At 38.8% G+C, this 18,559-nt stretch overlaps 1 protein-coding gene across 3 annotated transcripts in view; it reads right to left on the bottom strand.

Moving 5' to 3' along the window:
- Positions 1-18,559, bottom strand: part of NKAIN2 (sodium/potassium transporting ATPase interacting 2) — a 551,739-nt gene that overhangs the window by 24,343 nt on the left and 508,837 nt on the right. For all 3 annotated transcript variants that reach the window (XR_011140188.1, XR_011140189.1, XM_068938176.1), the window contains exon 5: positions 4,474-4,534. Coding sequence is in view for 1 of the 3 variants with exons in the window: in XM_068938176.1 (XP_068794277.1) it covers positions 4,474-4,534 (61 nt within the window). In the remaining 2 variants the exon portion in view is untranslated. The remainder of the gene's footprint in view (positions 1-4,473; positions 4,535-18,559) is intronic.

Here is an 18,559-nt window from a genome sequence, read left to right as displayed (position 1 = left end):
GAGTCTGTAACCAAGATAAAAATAAAACCTTTTCTACCTCTCCCATATGTTTGCCAAAAATTCACATCACTTAAAACTAATGACCTTAATAGCTTTTCAAAGAAAATCTTTGCCACTACCTTGGTACACCCCAGGTCAGGCATAGGACCACAGGATGAATTGTTCTTTGGCACTCAGCATATTGGCAAATTGCTATGCTGCGTTGTTCACTAGCAGATACCCACTATCCAGGGTATTGTATTCTTGAATGTTTTTCATTTTTGAGTGAAAAAGAATGAATTTTGAATTTGTGCTTTCACAGAGGGGAATAAAAGCATTTTAAGGACTATCTAGTGTTTACTTCTATGTCACATATCCCCCAAAGCTGTGCTCAAGAGGATACGCTGCAAAAATCTATTTAACCAGGCTGTACTTTCTTTTACATGGCACTTTACTTGGAAACAATGCCAAGAGAAAAGGAGATAATGTATGCGCAAGCTGGACTGCTGCTAGTGCAGGATGGTGCAATGGCCATGCCTTGTGGTACTCTAGGAGCAGTTAGACAAATCATATTTCTTCTCTGATTACCTTAATATTGTGTTATGGTAAGTGAATAATGATTTTCTTCCTCCTGTCTGGGACTGCAAAACAGCCTTCTGTATTAGGATTTCACCGCAGGACACTTGCTGAATTGGTGATTTTCACTAGTCATTTGGACTAGGGTTCCTCCTTAGTCAGAGGGCAGTCCCTCTAATAACAACTTAATCCCTTTTCCATTGACAGAATCCATAAGCAGAGAGCTGAATTCCCACTTCAGTAACCCAGGTTCCTTTTTAACAGTCAACAGACAAAAAGCCCCAGGAAGCTATTGCTTTATTGTTTATATTCCAGAGTTTTCCACCAAATATCTGCATATTTAATAACATTTTGAAAAATACATTGAATTTGCTTTACTAAGGCAGTAACAGCTTATAGCAGGGAGCCAAACTGCTAGTGAGGACATGCACATTAAATGAACATTTCAGTGTTATTAAAAATAATGTGCAGCCTTTGAAAAATGGAGGCCTAATACGATTTTGGAAAACAAATGAGGAGCTCTGATAAGTTTACAGCCATTGAATGCCTCCAAGTAATGATAGTTGTCGACATTTTCATACTTTATTTTTAATTGCTGCAGCTAATAACGTTAATGAGGTAAGAATGAGAATAGCTTAGTCACTGCAGTAGCAGTAGTGGAAAAGAGAGAGTTGAGCAGGCAGAAGCCCTGCTGGGACTCATCCTTGCTCATCTTTCTCAGATCTAGACCTGAGGCGGCACCAAGCTTCAGAGTGCCTTGTCCCTGTGCAACCACAGGGAAAAAGATGCAGAATAGACCTTTGGGAGTGACAAGCTACTACTGATAGAAGTAGCTGGGAAAAAAACACCTTTGATCCTTGGGGATAAGTGCTGCTCTGGTGTGTCCTGTATAGAGCACTGCTTGGCACCGTAACTACAAGGAAAACAGCTTCCTTTTTAATCCTCAGTGCAGAATTAGCAAAGGCAGTTTTTTCTCATGAAAGATGGTACATGATTTGTACTTTAATTTAGGACCTGCTGCTGTATTCATTTGATTTGTGAGCAATTTAAACCCCTAGATTTGCTGACTCAGTCTTAGTTATGACCCTGATTTGATCACTGCATTGTTCCAGACTGCATCCTTTAGCGAGGTTACAGCAGGTTAATCTTAGTGAAATGTTTGCTTAATTCTACCCTCGCTCATTTGTTCTTTTAATAAAATCCTTTAAAAAAAAATGGAGAAATAGTTATTCTTTCAGCTCATACCTATTACTTTGAGAACAAAGCTAATTCAGCTGAAGTAGCTTAAGACCAGCTTGATTTTGTTTCTACAGTAGAGGCTTTACCCTGACAGAAGATGAGGCAACTTCCCAGCTCTGGAGCAGTACTCATGTGTTCCTTTACTTAAAATCTGCAGCACGCCCCTGTGGGGCATCTGGAGATAACTTGACTTTTTCTCTAATCTCACTCCTTACTGCCCACTTCTGTCAGGCTGAGTGTTCCTGCCCTACCTGTTTCTTCCCTTCCTCTTTTGGGCAACTCTTGCTCCCATAGCCCATTAACAAAAAAGAAGAAATGGAATTTGTTTTTTTCAAGCAGCTTTTCCTGTTGACTGTAGTAGCACACCAGGCTGGGGAAGTGAAAAAGTGGAAAAGGAGACTGTGAGAGTAGAAATACAGTTAATGGATCTGAAGTGACCTCAAACTGAAGGCTTGCATAAGCAAGAAGCTCTAGCAATGGCTCTGGAGAAGGCTCTGGGGCACATCTTATTTTCCCTAAAAGCTTCTCTCTTTTATGCTTGCGTGGTCAGCATGGGACAACCCCATCCGTGAACATGCTGAGGAAGTTACACTTAGGCATCTTCCCTTGCCGTATAAACACTAAATAACACAGAATCCGTAAGGGATGCATTACTTCCCAGAGGGGAGTGATAGATTGATGTGTTGTTGAAAGGGAGGCAAAAAGCAAGAAAACATCTAAATGGGGGTTAGAGGGAAGTCTCTAAAATGTAACCAGAGCAGGGGATCTCTCTATGGACTATTGTCCCTGGCTGCTAGAGAGCACTCAGCCCATATCAGAGTCTGAGTAAAGAAAGAACTAGAATCATTCTGATCCTCTCTCTGCTAATTTCAGTATCTCAGTAGAAATTAAAGCCGCTTTAATTTTACGATACCTTGAGGGGCCAAAATCAGATCGGAGAGTTATTACAGTGTTGGAACAATTCGGTCTCAGCGTTCGCTCCTTTTCTTTTTTTCCAGCCACGCTTCCAAAACTCATCAGAGGTGAAACGGCAGAGCGTCTGCTTGTGCTGGCTTCCTTGCACTGAGAGAGCATTTGCCCTAGCGCTTCAGAGAGGCTCTCACAGATGGAGAAGATGGCTCTTTGGCTAGAAGAGGGGGCTGTGCTGAGGTGCACTAATAAAGGAATAAAAGCCTCAAAATAGGCGAGGCAACCACAAGAAAAGGTTCAGAGAAGCATGACAATCTGTGGCTTCGGAACAACAGGGAGCTCCCACAGCAGCGAGCAGAAAACAATACCATACTGGCTGTAGTGCTCTGCTGCCAGGAATACCGTTTTACAGAACACAGGAGAAATCTTTCAAATGTGCTCTGAGTCCTACACGTGTTCAGTGAGTCAGCTCACAAGTCCCTTCCTTGCTTTTTACTTATACTGTGCCCTAAAGCATTACACAAGGCTCAAAAAAAAAGATTTAAGCCCCAGGAAGAGGGGCTAGGATTGTATTAAAGAAGATTGCATTTTGGGAGCAAGGAATTATTGTCCTCCAACTCTGTGGATAGTGAATTCATTTAATTGGAGAGTAGAACAAAGGCCGTATGGCTGGACCATTTCCTAAAAAGACAGACATATTTATGACATATCCCTGCTCCACCAACTTGTCTCAACATCTTTTTACTATTACGCCTCCCTCACCTCCACAGAAACGAGGATACGACTGAAATGAGCATAGTCCGGAAGACCTCCAAAATGCAGTTTGATTTCAGCACTAAATCTCCCCTTGACGGCTCACAGTGGCACTGTATTGCCAATAGATTATAGGGTTTCAGCTATTTTCTACAGAGCAGAACACACAAAGGAACCCCCACCAGGCTTATCAGTGCTCTCAATCAAATAAAAGCCCTTTAGCTTCCTCTTGCAGAACTCTCTCTAGGATTCATGTATATTTTATCAAAGTTGCATGTAGTTTTGATACTTGTTTCTGAAGTGCTTCAGTATAAATCCCAAGATGTACTGAAATGCTGCAGTGGCCCTTTTTAAAAAAATCAAGGTTAAAGTCGAGAAAAAATGAAGTAACTTGGCTCCATAGCACGTATTTAGAGTAAATTCTGCTCAACAGGCTTCTATTGATAACAAATAAGCAGACGAAACACAAACGTGTATCTACACGAGATCATTTCACTCTCGTATTTGTACCCTGGGAGCAGCAGGAACGAAGAGGAAATTCACAGTTTCACCTTTCATAAATTAAGGTCCTGCATGATCTAAAGCTGTTTTTTTTTTTTTTTTTTTTTTTTTTGCCAGAAGTACTTTCGCAAACCAATACAGAAGTCACCACAGAAGAGCTATACTCTTAGTGGTAAACAATTATGGTAACGATAGCGCTTTGGAATATGGAAAACAAAAAGCTAGGTTTGCCAACTGATATTTTGCCCCCCTTTTTTTTGTTCTTAGGCTAAATTGTGGGGAAAAATGCTATAATGATGCTTTCAGAAGAGAAGAGTGTGTAATTTTTTTAAGCTGCATTTCATGACTCCTTAGTCTTCCAGGCATTTGCAAATTTTAGATCAAGAAGAACGGTCAGAAAGTGTGTTATAGCTACAGTGAAATAAGGCATTTAGGTGGAAGTCTGCAAAAGCCAGCATAGTAGAGGGGTGATTAAAAAAAAAATCATTTTGTATGTAATAAAGCTTTAGTACTTACAGCTGTCCTCTTCTTCAGTAATACATTTCACAACATAACAGGCATAGATGAAGCCCACCAGCTGAAACAGAATGCAATAACATTAGATGTGAAGCAAATACAATAGAAACACAGGAGTTGATTTAAAAAAAAAAAAAACGCAGAAATAACAGAAATAATAAACTTCACCAGAAGGTGTTTGATGGGGCAATGATAATTCTTTACAGCTGTTCTTTCCTTCTAATAATGAGTGAATTTCCTTATTTTCTGTGACCCTTTTGGAAATAGTTGGGAGTTGATATTTTCTTAAAAATTTTCTTTAATAAAAATTACACAAAAAATACATTTTGCTTCTTTTTAATTATTGAAAATCAAAAACCACATAGGTAGGTGGATGGAAGGGAGTTTAGCAAATGAAAATGTACATGTTTATGTCAAAACCATATTTGCTTGCCAGCAAAAGTTCGCCTTCTAGCAGAACTCTGTTTTTTTTAGCAGAACATTGCCGACTAAACCTAGCATTGATTCAGTGCACTTGGAAGCTTGTAAAGGCTTTATAGAGACTTTTTATCACTTGAAATTAGGGTTGTGGATCTGGGAGGGGTTCCTGTATCTGCAGCAGTCCCTGAGCCTCAAGAAATACCTAGTACTTCACCCCAGGATAGATCTGAGTGTGTTTGCATTTGTCTCTCATGTTGCAGCTGGCGAACTTGGATGTTTTTCCCTTCATCCCTCTCCTCAGAGCAAGCTCAGAAGCGGGTTGTAACCACAAACAACACAATTTAAAGAAAATGTAAATTCTAGTGTGCTGCTGGAATACCATGGTAGATTGATTATCTCACACTGTCGTCTAAAAAAAAAAAACAAAAGAAGGAAAGTAAGGGTCAATATCACACATGGCCATGGCCATATATAGTATAAATCCTCTACTAGTCCTTCTGCCAAATTCTGTTTGTTGCACCAAAGAAGTTTTACTCACATTGGAAGCAACAGAACAAATACTGCCATAGCAGTATCTGCCACTTGAGTGCTTTACACAGCTTCCCCTACATTTAGGTCTGAAGAGTTTCATGACGGCAAACAAACTATTTTACATCCCTTAGCTCATCACTGAAGTCTGCACATAAAGCTGCTATGGTGTCATAAGGATTTTGGTTTTTCATCTCTTTGTGGTGAAAAGTAAATGGTATTGTAAAAATATGTTGTTCTGCATTGGTCACCTCCCAGAGACCTTTTCAGGAGTAGAAAACCCAATTATAGCCTTTAGGAATTATTTCTTTATTTGGATAATAAAAATGCCTAAAGACTCCAGACAAGATTGAGCTCCCAGTGTGCATGGTGAAAAAAACCATCTCTGGTTGAGGGAGATTATGGCCTTAATTTCAGACATAAGAATCAGCGGGTTAGATAGTAAACTGATGAAAGCTGATAAAAGACTGTTATGAGTGCTAGTAATGCAGTTAAATATTTATATGAATCCAAGGCACATCTACAAATACTGTAGTGTTTTGAGTTCTGAGAGTCCTTAATATAAATTGTATACATAAAATATAAACAAAACTGTTTTGTTTCCGAGTGGCTGCATGTTGGAGGCAGTGACTGCATAGTCACTGCATAGTGACTGGAACTATACCTATGGATGCTAGCTTCTAACATCTGTATGTGTGAGAGAGGGCTAAAGAGAAAAAAGGTCAACACGAGGATTTTTCTGAAGAGGTCAAGACTTGATTTGGAGCTCATCCTGCAGCCAATATAGATGTTGTGTACTAGCTGCTTAACCTCCTTTTGGGAGCCTGGAAGTAGCATTACAACAGAACCACATCATTAATTTTGTCATTTATTATAAATCTGCCTTACAGTGCTGCTGGGAAGATTTTACACCTGGGAAGAATGAAATATTCACTGCTGGACACAAAGAACGCACTGTACCAAGAACAGAGGCATTTAGCTAATATCAGCATTTCATCTCTGTTTTATTGGATCACTCTTTCCTTTGGTTTCTTGGCTTCAAGACAGAAGGCTAATTTACTCCACTGACTTATGCCCTGCATAACCCTATTGACTTCAGTGACATTACATGTGGTTTAATTCAGCAAAGAATTAGGCCCAGAAAGGTTATTCATAAACGATTCCATTCTTGAATGTGAATCTTGGCTTAATAGTTTCTCTGTTCTCTTTTTACAGATCATCAGATCCAAGTTAACTGAATAGTTACATCTCTGGTAGACGATCACAGTTGTAAAGCCTTTCTTTATAATATAGTTCCGTATTTCACTTTCTGCTGAAACACCACAAGTTCATCAGTAATCAACTAAATGCCTCTCACCAAGCACAGTAAACAAACTGTATCGCAAACTGTGCTTACTACTGATCTTTTAATTGCATTCAGTTGCATCCCTTAAATATCTAGGGAACTCCTTTGACATATAAGTAAATCCTACAGCATTTCGTCAGATGAGCTTGCTGATTAAGAGAGTTACTTAAAGCTAGAAATTGTTCTGTTCTAAATACGAATGGAAGTTTTTTTCCCCGTGAGAAATAAACCTTCATAAAATAAACCTTCCCTTCTCCCACACTTATCCAATCCTTTGCATGATACTCATAATAATTTTGTTTTAATTTTAACATGCCTTTTTTTTTTTTTTTTTTTTACCAAGTAACTTCTCAGTTCTGATTCAGTGATAGTCATTCAAGTGACAGACATTCAAGTTTTATTTTCTAATTTTGTTAGCAATAAAGGGCATTCACTGAAACCTAGGCTCAGAATCGAATGTGATGGTTTTTACTTTGAACATGCTCAATGGTCTGAGCTCACGGTGACTATAGGTATGAATGAGAGGAGAGTAGAACCACGCTTCCTCCCTGGGGTTCTCAGGCTTCCTACAAGAAGGGTAAGCTCATCTATGCACACAGCTGAGCTTTCCTGGGGGCCAGTCATCTAAGACTATTAATAAATTTCCACAGGGATGAAAGCCTCTCTCGAAATTTGCCACCTTGGTTACAAGTGTAAGGTGCATTTCTCTGACCTTGCTTCTCTAATAAAAACACACTGCAACGTACCTATATATATATATATATATATATAATAAATTCCAAACTAAACACTCCACTGAACACACTTCTCCCTCTGGAGAAGGAGATGAGAAAACAAACAAATGATAGAGGTTAGTCATATCACTTAATTTATTCCTGGAAAGCCCTCAAACACATAGTGCTGAGTGCAGTACAGGAATTACACAGAACAGAATCTTCCTGATTCAGTGTCTCAGGAGGAATTTTCTTTTCTTCTGTGGGAAGGAAAGGGCTGAGTCCTTAGAGATAGTGAAGAGAATGTGCCTGACTGTCTCAGAGAATGAGTTTAAAACCAGGAAGGCTAACAGGAAGGAAACTCTTGTTGCTTTGCATCCCTTTTTTTTTCCATTTACCTACCTTTCTTTTATAAATCATGGATGGATAAAAAGAAATAGGTGCAATGAACAGAAGATCAGAAATGGAACCCAGAACCATCCAAATTAGATGTCTGCATCTGTCCCATTCATATCTGAATACTGTACTGTGAGTCTCCAGGGAGGAAGGAACTGTTAACAGTCCTGCTTGTTTATATATAAAGTGATTACTGGATGCATGTTTTCATGAACTACATTTTCTGCAGCTTGAGAAAATCAGCTCTTTACTGCTCTCTCCCTGATATATCCGCATGAGTATAAACAAACGCTACTCTGTCTAAAAGTTACGGACTGACCATTGCTGCATTAGTTCTTGTGGCGTTAATTTCATGGCATCTGATGTTCATTTCATACAAGACTAGTAATTATACAACGATCTCAAATACTTTAGTAAAAAAGTGTCATTTTTTCATTTCAAAACACCTTGATAAAACAATCTTTCGTTCCGCAAAGGAAAAAAAAAATATAAGCAAAAGCCTAAAATAAATCACTATTACAACAGCACTACTAAAGAGATGGCAATTAGATTGATTATGGAATTGTGCTAATGCATCTTATTCCATTATTGTGGCTATGCAAGGTAAAAGAAAAAAGCTGATAGAATATTTCCTACCCTAGACAGCACTAACCTGTTACACCTCTAGTGAGTCTTAGTTGATCCTGAATTTTCTGTGAGTGCACTTCCAGAGGAGCCCAAAATGTCAAGTTCTGTGATCAAACTTAATCAGACTAGATATTAATCAAAATACAGTCTTGCTGTTTTTTCTCACTCCTTTTATAAAGATGAATGTTTTCATACACTGCAAATGGCATCAGACTTGGGAAAAGGCTATCATACGAAAAAATATAATTCCTGGTCAAAGTCCTCCCATCTTTTCCACTTTTAAAGCAACATCTAGATAGATACCTATAAGGAATTATCTTTGTTAAGCTGAACAACTGAAACAGAAGCATGGCAACAAGGAAGAAACAAAAATTAGTAGTGGGTAAGACTTGAGTGGGGAAGGTGATGAGAAGACTCTAAAGATGAAGGTGAATGATTTAAGGGTTACGGAAATAGCACAGGATCTTGGCTTCATTGAACATAATTATTTTATTCTATAACTGATCTTTGGAAGGAGAAAGGGACAACAAACTTAAAAAACACAAATCCACAGCATTTTTCTATGGAAAGATATTACAGCTTCCACTGAAACAGCTAATGCTGAGGCCCATTAATTTATTTTTCATGACTAAATTTTCCAGATCCCAAAGTTTTTGCAGGTTCCCATAAACACTGTGTCTGAAGATCTTGACAACCAAGTGGGACAGTTCAGGTAATAACGTAGAATTACGTGTAGGAGGTCAGGTTAATTTTGGCTATGGGAACTTTATATTGCCTGGCTATGACGCTACGTTTCTACCCACATCCAATTTAACTTTATTTCTTAAGTTTATAAGATGCTGCAGACCTAGAGCTCTTGTAATATTTTGCATTTAAGGAATGCTATATCTTTTAAATGGAGTTTTGGAAACTGGAGATATACATAAATACATACACACACACACATATAATATGGAGCAACTGAAGAAATGGAGGACTGTTATCTGGAAAACTTCCAGTAAATTGATTCTCAGAAAAACGATACTCATTATTTAGCAGAATAGGTGAGACAGAGACCTTTCTATCAATATCTGCAGAATTAAATTGGTGTCATGGGGGTTCTAAAGCTGCCCCCTGCAAAAACCCTTTCAGGCATAATTTCACTGCCTGCAGCAGTACAACATCAGTGAGAGTTGCTAGAGTTTCATATAAAAGTCACGCTATGTGCCATGGAAACTGCTCCATTGAGGTACATTTTTATATACGCTTACATTTACCATTGTGAGAACTCTGTCATTCCTCCAGGTTTCACTACCTTTCATCATAACAGGAACATTCAAAAACTATAGCTACCAGATCAGCATCCTAATGGGCAATGCAGACTGTGTGGCTTTAGTGTCAGTTTTCTATAGGATTAACTATCTCTGTCCTATTTGAAAATAATTATTCATTGGTATGGCCAAGTAGCTTTCTTCTGTGCCATAAAATAATTATTAAAAAACCACTGTGTTAAATTACCAGGACCACAATAATATCTAGTAGAAAAACATAGAATTAAAAAAAAATGACAGAATCTGATTTCTTAACCCGTATAATTGTCAAATTATTCTTCTCTCCTTCTTTAAGCTGCAAGCTGCCCCAGAGGTTTTTGATTTGCTATTTTTTCGAGGGGGTACAATAAAATATGAATCAAATACAGATAGATCTGGACACATTGAAAAACAGAAGTGTGATAAAAATTGCATTATTTTAACTCGTGCATTGCGATCTTTTTTATATCAGCTGTCTAGAGGTGCTTAGCATAAAGTCTTTATTTCTCAGTGGATCATTCAATTTTCTTGAGATTTCATTTTTGTATAAGCATGTGAAGATCATCATGAAGACCTGCTAGAATATTTTTGTTTGAAATGCTGCTGGGAGCTTGAAAATGATTCTGCTTGTTCAGGGCAACCGTTCCCTTAGCGTCTTCCCCAGCAAGCTTTTTCATCTGATGAATTGAAGAGACCACAGGGGCACCGAAAATCACAGCTCTATGGCTTGTCAGATGAGAGCTGTGCAAACCTTTAACAGCAGAAAGCAGGAGATACTTAACTGTTTTGAAGCTGTATTACAGACACTCAGCTTGACCCAAATTTCCTGAAAGTTTAGTAAGACTTTTCTGTGGATCTGACCTAAAACTTTCTACAAATCTTCCCTCTTCCTAGGTATTTCAGTGTGATTTGTGCTTTTGATAACCACATGATATTTGACGCTTTTTTCCATGATTTCATCTCACAGCTAAAAAGAAGGACGTACTTTATCCTGTTTCAAACGTCAACCACAACCCAAAATGTAAGGGTTACCAGCTTGTATGAAGTGAAAGTGGGGATCATTTATTTCTGACCTTCATATTAACTGAGATGTAGAGCATCTTACAGATTCAGTCTCAGCCTTGAACTCAACATTGGTGCTCTCATAGATGAAATGCCCCACCTGGGACTTTGCTGGATTCTCTCAGGAAGCTAAAGCAGGCACGTCTGCAGCCACAGAGGGGAGGCACAGCATGCTGACCTGTGTTCATCCCCAGGTGACAGTTTAGGGCAATGATAGTGCTGGGAAGCCAAGAGCAAATCCCCCACCAGCTGCTTTCAGTAGGTATTGGGTACAGCTCAAATACACACTGCTCAGTGCAAGCTGAAGGCATCAATGTTGCAAAAAATTTATGCAAAACAAGATTTTAACTTTCTCTTTTCTGTTTCTGTGGAACTATCTCCACTTTACCTTTTCTCATTTCATTAGGATTAAAGGATATGTTTGACTATCTATTTTTGTTAATTCCATCCAAAGTGAGGGTATGAAAGCCCTGAAAATTGAAAAGCCTATTGCTATTTCCTCTTACTGTACAGCTCTGAAACCCAACTTATCACTGTTAGAACGTAGCTGTGATTGTACAGGGGTCAACAGTGTGCAGTGACTGCTGTTCGCATCAAAGGGATTTAGCCATTAGGGCTGTGTAGATTGGGAAAAATCATCCCATTTATTTCCAAAACAAGGTTAGCTGCCTCTATCCGCCCAGCAACAGCAAAACAACAAAACAAAGAGTGAAGCTCAAGCAAAAAAAACCTTAGATAAAAGGCTTTAAAATATGTATCACCCTGGCTAACCTGTTATTAATAGGAATGGGTTATTAAAGGAAGATCCCATATGTGTCTGTATGTGGGTTCTGCTCTGAAGCTTCTATAGCAAGGCAACTTTCGTGGAAAAAATGTTTGGACCTTTTTCCCTCTTCTCTTCTGGGAATGCTATGGGATGGTTTAATCATCTGGCTTTGGTATCTGACTGCCTTTGGCAGCTGTAGCTTTTCTTATCATTATGTCTCAGTGTGTGTCACCTTTTCCAGACAGCCATAGGATTAGGATAAGAAAAATTGGTTCTTTATGCTGCAGATCTAACAAACACACAGACTACTCACAGCCCACGAAATGAATGCCTAGCATTTAAATTGAACTGCCTTAGATGAAACAGTTGATTATCAATGCTACTCACTCTTTTGAGGGGCAGTAGAAAAAAAAAAAAAACACACATATCTGAAGTTTCTGCAGATTGCATAGAGGGAAATATTTTGATGGTACAAGAGAACTCTGAATTCCTGATAAACAAACACATACAAGGGCTTCTGTTCTGTGAAAAGCTCTCCATGTTGAGGCACCCATATGGTGAGTGAACCTTGATGAAGCGATTGTGAATAATGGCCCTAAGATCCTGGAAACCGAAGAATTCAGAGGAGAATGAGTAGAGGATGAGAAAGGGAGTTTTATGCTGGGTCTGTCACTTTCTCAAAATTGTGGCCCACCAAGAAAACCATGGAGTAAAAGTTTGGTAAGGAAGCATGGGTAATGCACGCTTCTTCATCATTAGATTAAGTTCAAGTAATCCTGCCACATAAATAGCAAACAGCAGAACATTTCATCAGAGGTGAGAGAAACTTTCCAGTGAAGATTGACTGTTTCTCTATGATACTATTAACTTTTCCTATGAGGGGTTGTTGTTTGTCTGAAGACTCTGACAACAGTCACAGGGTCAGGAAACTCCATGGGTACATGACAGCCTTTAACACTACAGTGGCTTCATGGTGGTGGTCATGGCATAATAGCTAATATTGCTCTGATCAAAGTTTTTCTATGATGGGTTGGTGATAGCTGTGTTGAAAGGCAGATTGAGGTACTGTATACAAAGTGCACAGCTCAGCTAAAGCAGCTCTTCAGCAACGAGAGCGGTCTAGTTCATTAACTTACAAGAGGAAAACCAAATAAGGCATATATTGCCTTCCATAGGAAAAGCTGTAGATGGTGTGATCTAGATGGAGAGGGACTTAATTGCTAAAAGCTGAATGTCAACTGATTATTAAACTACAGGAATAATCTTGAGCCAGTTGGGAACTGTAGAGTAACAACAGAGGAATAGACCAATCTTTCACCAACAGCGCTGCCAGGGGGGTGGCTAAGTCAAAAGGATGCTTTTCCTCTCAGCCCCATAGCTGCAGGACACTGCACGGGATATCCTCTCTGTCTGGTAATGCACATAAGGCAGACTAGGGAAGAGTGAACTGATCTTAACCAAATAGTTCCTTGAAGCCTCATGCACTCGAAAAAGGAATGGGAAGTACCTCACTGAAAATCCAAACTGGTCTACAGGGGGGTGGAGGCCTCCACAGCATGGCATCTCCCTAGGATTCATACATCTACCCAGTGCACTGCTTAGCATAAACATTTTGCTCTACACGCACAATATAACAGCATTAAGTGTTGGTGGGGGTTCAAGGTCAATAAAATCTCTTCCTGTGGCATCTAATGTTTAAAGTAACCGAACTCAGCTCATGCTTCTATGCTATTTTTCCTCACAGCGTTAGCCTACTGCAAGCTTTTTCCATCTTTGTAATCTATAATAAAAGATATGTTTCAGTGCTACCTTTTCTATTCAGCAAAATCAGCTAAGCAGGCTTCAAAAAGCAAATGCCAAAGCACTTTATGAAACCTTCCTTGCAAAAGGAGAACCACTGGAGAGTTTAAAGGAATATCACACCATGCAGCCTAGACTGGTATGAAAAGAGATTACCCTCTAGAGTCTCTGAAGGAAAGGACAATTTGAATTCCATGGCCGAAGGCACCTTTCCCTTTACTTTCCTTCTGGTGGAGGGCAGGAGATCACATCCTTATTTATTCAGCATGACAAATAGTGATGTCGTTAGCCTGAATGGAAATAGTTTAATGATTAGGATCCCAGTTGTATCCTGGAGTGGAAGAAGACATATGAATAAATTCTGCAACGTGTGACCAAAAAAATGTGATCCCTTTAACTGAAGACTCCAGTAACATCATATCACATTCAGTATTTTGGGGGAATGACAAATTATAAAGCGAGAACATTCTCGGAAAGGCCATGTCCTTAGAATCTGTGTCTCATTTCAGAGAGTTAAGTGGATGAGTTATATCTGACGGTTTATGAACCTTGTTAATATAATGCAATACCTGGGAGTGTGCCAGCCACAGTGATCAAGGGAGTCTAAATTAGACCTCTGCCTTCGGCAGACATCAGATACCTATTTAAAACTAAATGTTTCAACTGAACCAGTCTCTTCTCTTGTTATCCACTAAATCCGTAATCTTCAGCTTGAAGCTCTAAAACTCCATGCAGCTCTCAGTAGCCAGCACATCTCTCTTTTTTAGGTCTCAGTAAGAGGCTATTTAACATGCTGATGCAGAACTTGCTCTAGTAGGAAGAGCACAAGTGGCAGCAGTATTCTGACATGTTAGTTTCTCAAAAAAAATGTGAATTTTCTTCTTTTTTTTTTTTTTGAACCCACAAGTGGTGAAGGCCACAGCTCTGTCATCTATTCCATGCACAGGGCATTCAGGGCCAGGGTAACCTCTGGCAATCCATCCAGCACCAGATTGTCATATCTTGGCCCCTTCAGGAGAACATAAGGAAAGGTGAAGGGAAGCTTCTATACCAGCAGAGAAAGACAATTTCTATTCAGCCTCCACACTGCCATTAGACTGCATGAAGAAAGAGAAAAGGCCATAGCCTTTTTCCTTCTGCTCTGGCATCAACACACATTGTAGCCATCATGCTGGTATAGCAGCTGTGTTCCTTCATTGTCCCTGAAAATGTTATGTCTTTATCCTTACCTCCAGAAGCTCCCACCTACGTGATGTAGAGCCAAAACACTCCCTGACACGGACTGCAAAACAATACAATCAAGATTTTCTTTCTTTTTTTCCTGAGTTCCAATTACAACATCTGTACAATGGAGATAATAGCACCTGTTTCACTGGCACAGTATAACGTTTTGTCCTTCACTATGACATTTGCTTTGAGATTTTGGGTGGAAGGCATTACAAGTGCTACAGCTAGGTATACTGTTCTTCATTTTTATTAATCAATTATATGAGAATGCTCTGTGAAGAATAGTAGCAATGTGTTAATGCTTTTTGTTCAATATTATATATATTTAATTTTATACAAATTTGTATTCCTAATGTTAACATTGTCAGTCTTTTGCCGTTCTCAGACTCAACTCTGGCAGAGAATAGATCTTTGATAGTGATAGTGATTTGATGTTATTGACTTGAACAGATGTACCAGGCCTTTGAAAAATGAAAGACAATATTAAATCCTACTGATGATCAGAGAAGAAATGATTCTTAGATATCTGATGCTCCTGCATCACCAGTTCAGTGCCAAAATCGAGAAGTCTGACATTATTTTTTCTGGTTCTATTATCTTAGCAGAATAAAGGGAAGAGAATACATTTTAATTGACAAGACATAAGAGAATGCAATGTGACACCGTGCAGTGACGTCCAAGTCACACAGCCATCTCTGAAGACATCTGAGCTGTATAGCTGCATCACAACACTAAATATAGTGTAAAGGCAACACATGGCATGCTCCATGAGATTTCTTCCCTGGTTCCTTGTGCATCCACAGAAAGTGAGCAAAGTTCTATATATCTTTAGAAGTTAGAGGGAAATTAATATCTTTAGAAGTTTAGGGAAAGTGTGCATAGTGACTGAATTAGACCTCTCAAAAGAAGTAGTAAAAAATTCTATTGTCATAGTTCAGTCCTAATCACATTTCCAATACAAGATAATTTATTTGGGAATTTGTTTACAATTTATCTCATTTTCAAATATCGAGATACCTAATCCTAGTCAGGAGCAAGCAAAGTTGTACCTATTAGGAAGCATTAGGAGACTGTTCCAAAAGAAGAGGAAAGACCTTAACTACAGTATAATGCATTGGAGAGCTGTTTGGAGAAAAGCGAAACAGCACCTGAAGGTACAAAAGGAGGTGTCAGAGGTGCAGGAAGGGTGTTGACAACACAGAAGGGAAGAGAGACCAGGTGCTTGCATGCGCACATGAACACAAACCTGCTTCTCATTTTCCCCTGGTGACCTACTGTATATCATCTATTCTGAATAAGGGAGTACTGAGGTGTAGGAGATACGTCTGCACAGTTTAGCAAGTGTTTGTTACATCTCCTTCAATCCAGGGCACCTTAAATTTTCTACTGCCGTGCAAGAGAGCGTGGTCTGGCCTGTCCGTAGCTTTCTAGTTTGATAGAGCATGAAGACATTCTGCTTCATCAGATTTCATGGGTTAGGATGTGCAGTTAGTTAATTTGAATGATTATATGATTATCAGGTCAACAGTTAGGGAGTTACAACATTATTGAACTGGGATATTTACTGCCCAAACCATCCTACGTTAAAGACTAAGGAGAACTCTGTGCCTTAGAGTAATTGACCGGTTACATTCTAGCATCCTTGTCTTTCCTTGTGCCATTCTGTATGTCACAGCTGGACCATGTCTGTTTGCATAATTTGTAAAGTTGCCAAATAAACAGAAAACAAATAAACAAACAAAACCCTTATCTTATTCATCTGAAAAAATAATATATCCAATAAAGTATAATTCTTAAATACCTTGGCACTACCAGATAAACATGGAAAGAGCTCTCAGACAGGAGGACTGAAGACAGAATCTGATAAACAGTTGAGGATTCTGTGCAGAAAAAGCCTTACTTATGACTTTCAGCTAGCAAACAGCCCTTACCAGCTACATTGGACTTCTGTCTTTCACAGTGACAAGGTGCCAGAGATGATAATTAAAGCAAATATATGTATGCCCTGCTGTTACGAATCACTGTGAAAACTGATTACTCCTATAGGCCATGTATTTGCAGGAAACTAGTGATCCATTTTACCAAATTCTGCTCTCTTATTTAGATGGAAAGCTGAACAAGTTCTTTGACATTTATACTTAAATAACAGGGCAAAGCTAGGCAGAGGAGGCAAAACATTTTTATAATGTAAACCTGATTTAGACACCCCTTTTTTTTTTTTTTTTTTTAAATTTGGCTAAGAGATTTAGGAGCTCATTGCCGACATTTAGGCTGACGAGCGTGAAAATAATTTTTGAAAGTGAGATTTGAGAGCTTTTGACAAACATCTATTTTTTATAAACATTATATGCACATTTCTGTTGAGATATTTTAGCCTATCTGAGAGCAGTGAACGCAGAATGGTAGCTCTGTTTTACCTACACAGGATAACTCAATAAAGTTTCAACTAAATCATAACATTTCTTGATAAATCTCAGCTAATCAGGTGAATAGCACCTTGGAATTCTTCACTATAGAGGCAAACAATATTCTCTTACCAACTTCATCCTTATTTTGCTTTATTTCTTTGTTAAAGGCTAAACACATCCCTTATTACAAGGGTTATTGTAATTCTGAAGATATGCATTAGTATATTATTTAAGATTTAAAATAAAACACTTTATCTTTCTGAAGTTTTTTTTGTTGTTTTTTTGCTTTTTTTTTTTCCTCAATAGATGAAGTACATTTTCTTGAAGTGATAGATCTGATTGGATTGCTACTCATGTTTAGTGAAGTAAAGCACTAATGCTACCTTGTGAATACTCAAGAAGATATGTAGTTCTTGCAAGTGTAGTGCATGGTACTAGTAGGCAATAAATCACCAGTTTGAAATAATGCAAGTCTATAGCACAAACACTGAAATGTTTAAGGTATAAAACATATGATATACAATCCCAGTGGGAGGCCAGAGATATTGCAGAATGAATTTATAGTTATATAAAATAGAGGAAAAGTAAATACAAGGTCTGAAGAAAATTATGCCAAGATAAATAAAACAGCATTCAAACATTTAGTGAACAGGGATTGAAAGGACAGCAGGCCTTATTAGAGATAAAAAGTTCAATTTGCAGGTTTGACAGATGACTGTGCTACCCAAATAAAATAGATCCTTTACTTGAATGTTCACAAACCATAGTTGACATAGGTCCAGTAAGCGGTGCTGCATTTCCCTAAGAAACTGAAGCAAAACAGATATATCAATAATACTGAAGAAAGACGCTAAATTAATGTTGAAAATGGCAACAGACTCCAAATCTGGAGTTCTTTAGGGCAGAAACATGCCATTTTCAAGAGAGCCACAAATTGTGTCTAAATGGTCAGTTAGGCTAAGCTGCTAAGTCTTGCAGTCTTTGTCCCATCACCTGAATGACTGGGGACCCAGTTGGAGCTAAGCATGGCTTAGCTTCCGTGCCTGGGTTACATTTCTCTGGAAACTAGGGCATCAGGAAAGAGGTCTGACCTCAGTTTGGTTTTGGTATGCATCCTCCAGATGCAGTCACACTTGAAAGCTCGGAAGGGCTCCCAGGTCTCTCCAGGTTGGAAACCTGTGGCATGACTGCAGTCTCACAGGGAGCCTTACATCCCCACAAGTAATTCGCGTGGCAAAGAAAGCATCCTCTGCAACTGGAATAGCAATATTATGGGATCATGTGGAATGGAGTTTGAGACAATAAGATTTTTTCTGCAAGCTGTGAACATATTTTTGTATTGTTTTTCAGACTTCCTTCTGACTTCATGTTTAGCTGTTTTATAGTGACCTCCACAGTGCTGATCCTTGGTTATTCATCGGCATGTAGTCACTTTCCTCCAAATTCAGCAAGTGATAAAAGTTGGGAGAAGCAAACCTGTGAGTGCTTAGGTAGTGTGACAAGCC

This window comes from Struthio camelus, chromosome 3 (genome assembly GCF_040807025.1).
Source record: "Struthio camelus isolate bStrCam1 chromosome 3, bStrCam1.hap1, whole genome shotgun sequence".
NCBI lineage: Eukaryota > Metazoa > Chordata > Aves > Struthioniformes > Struthionidae > Struthio > Struthio camelus.
The sequence above is the reverse complement of the archived record's forward strand: the minus strand, read 5'-3'. Positions and strand labels throughout refer to the sequence as shown.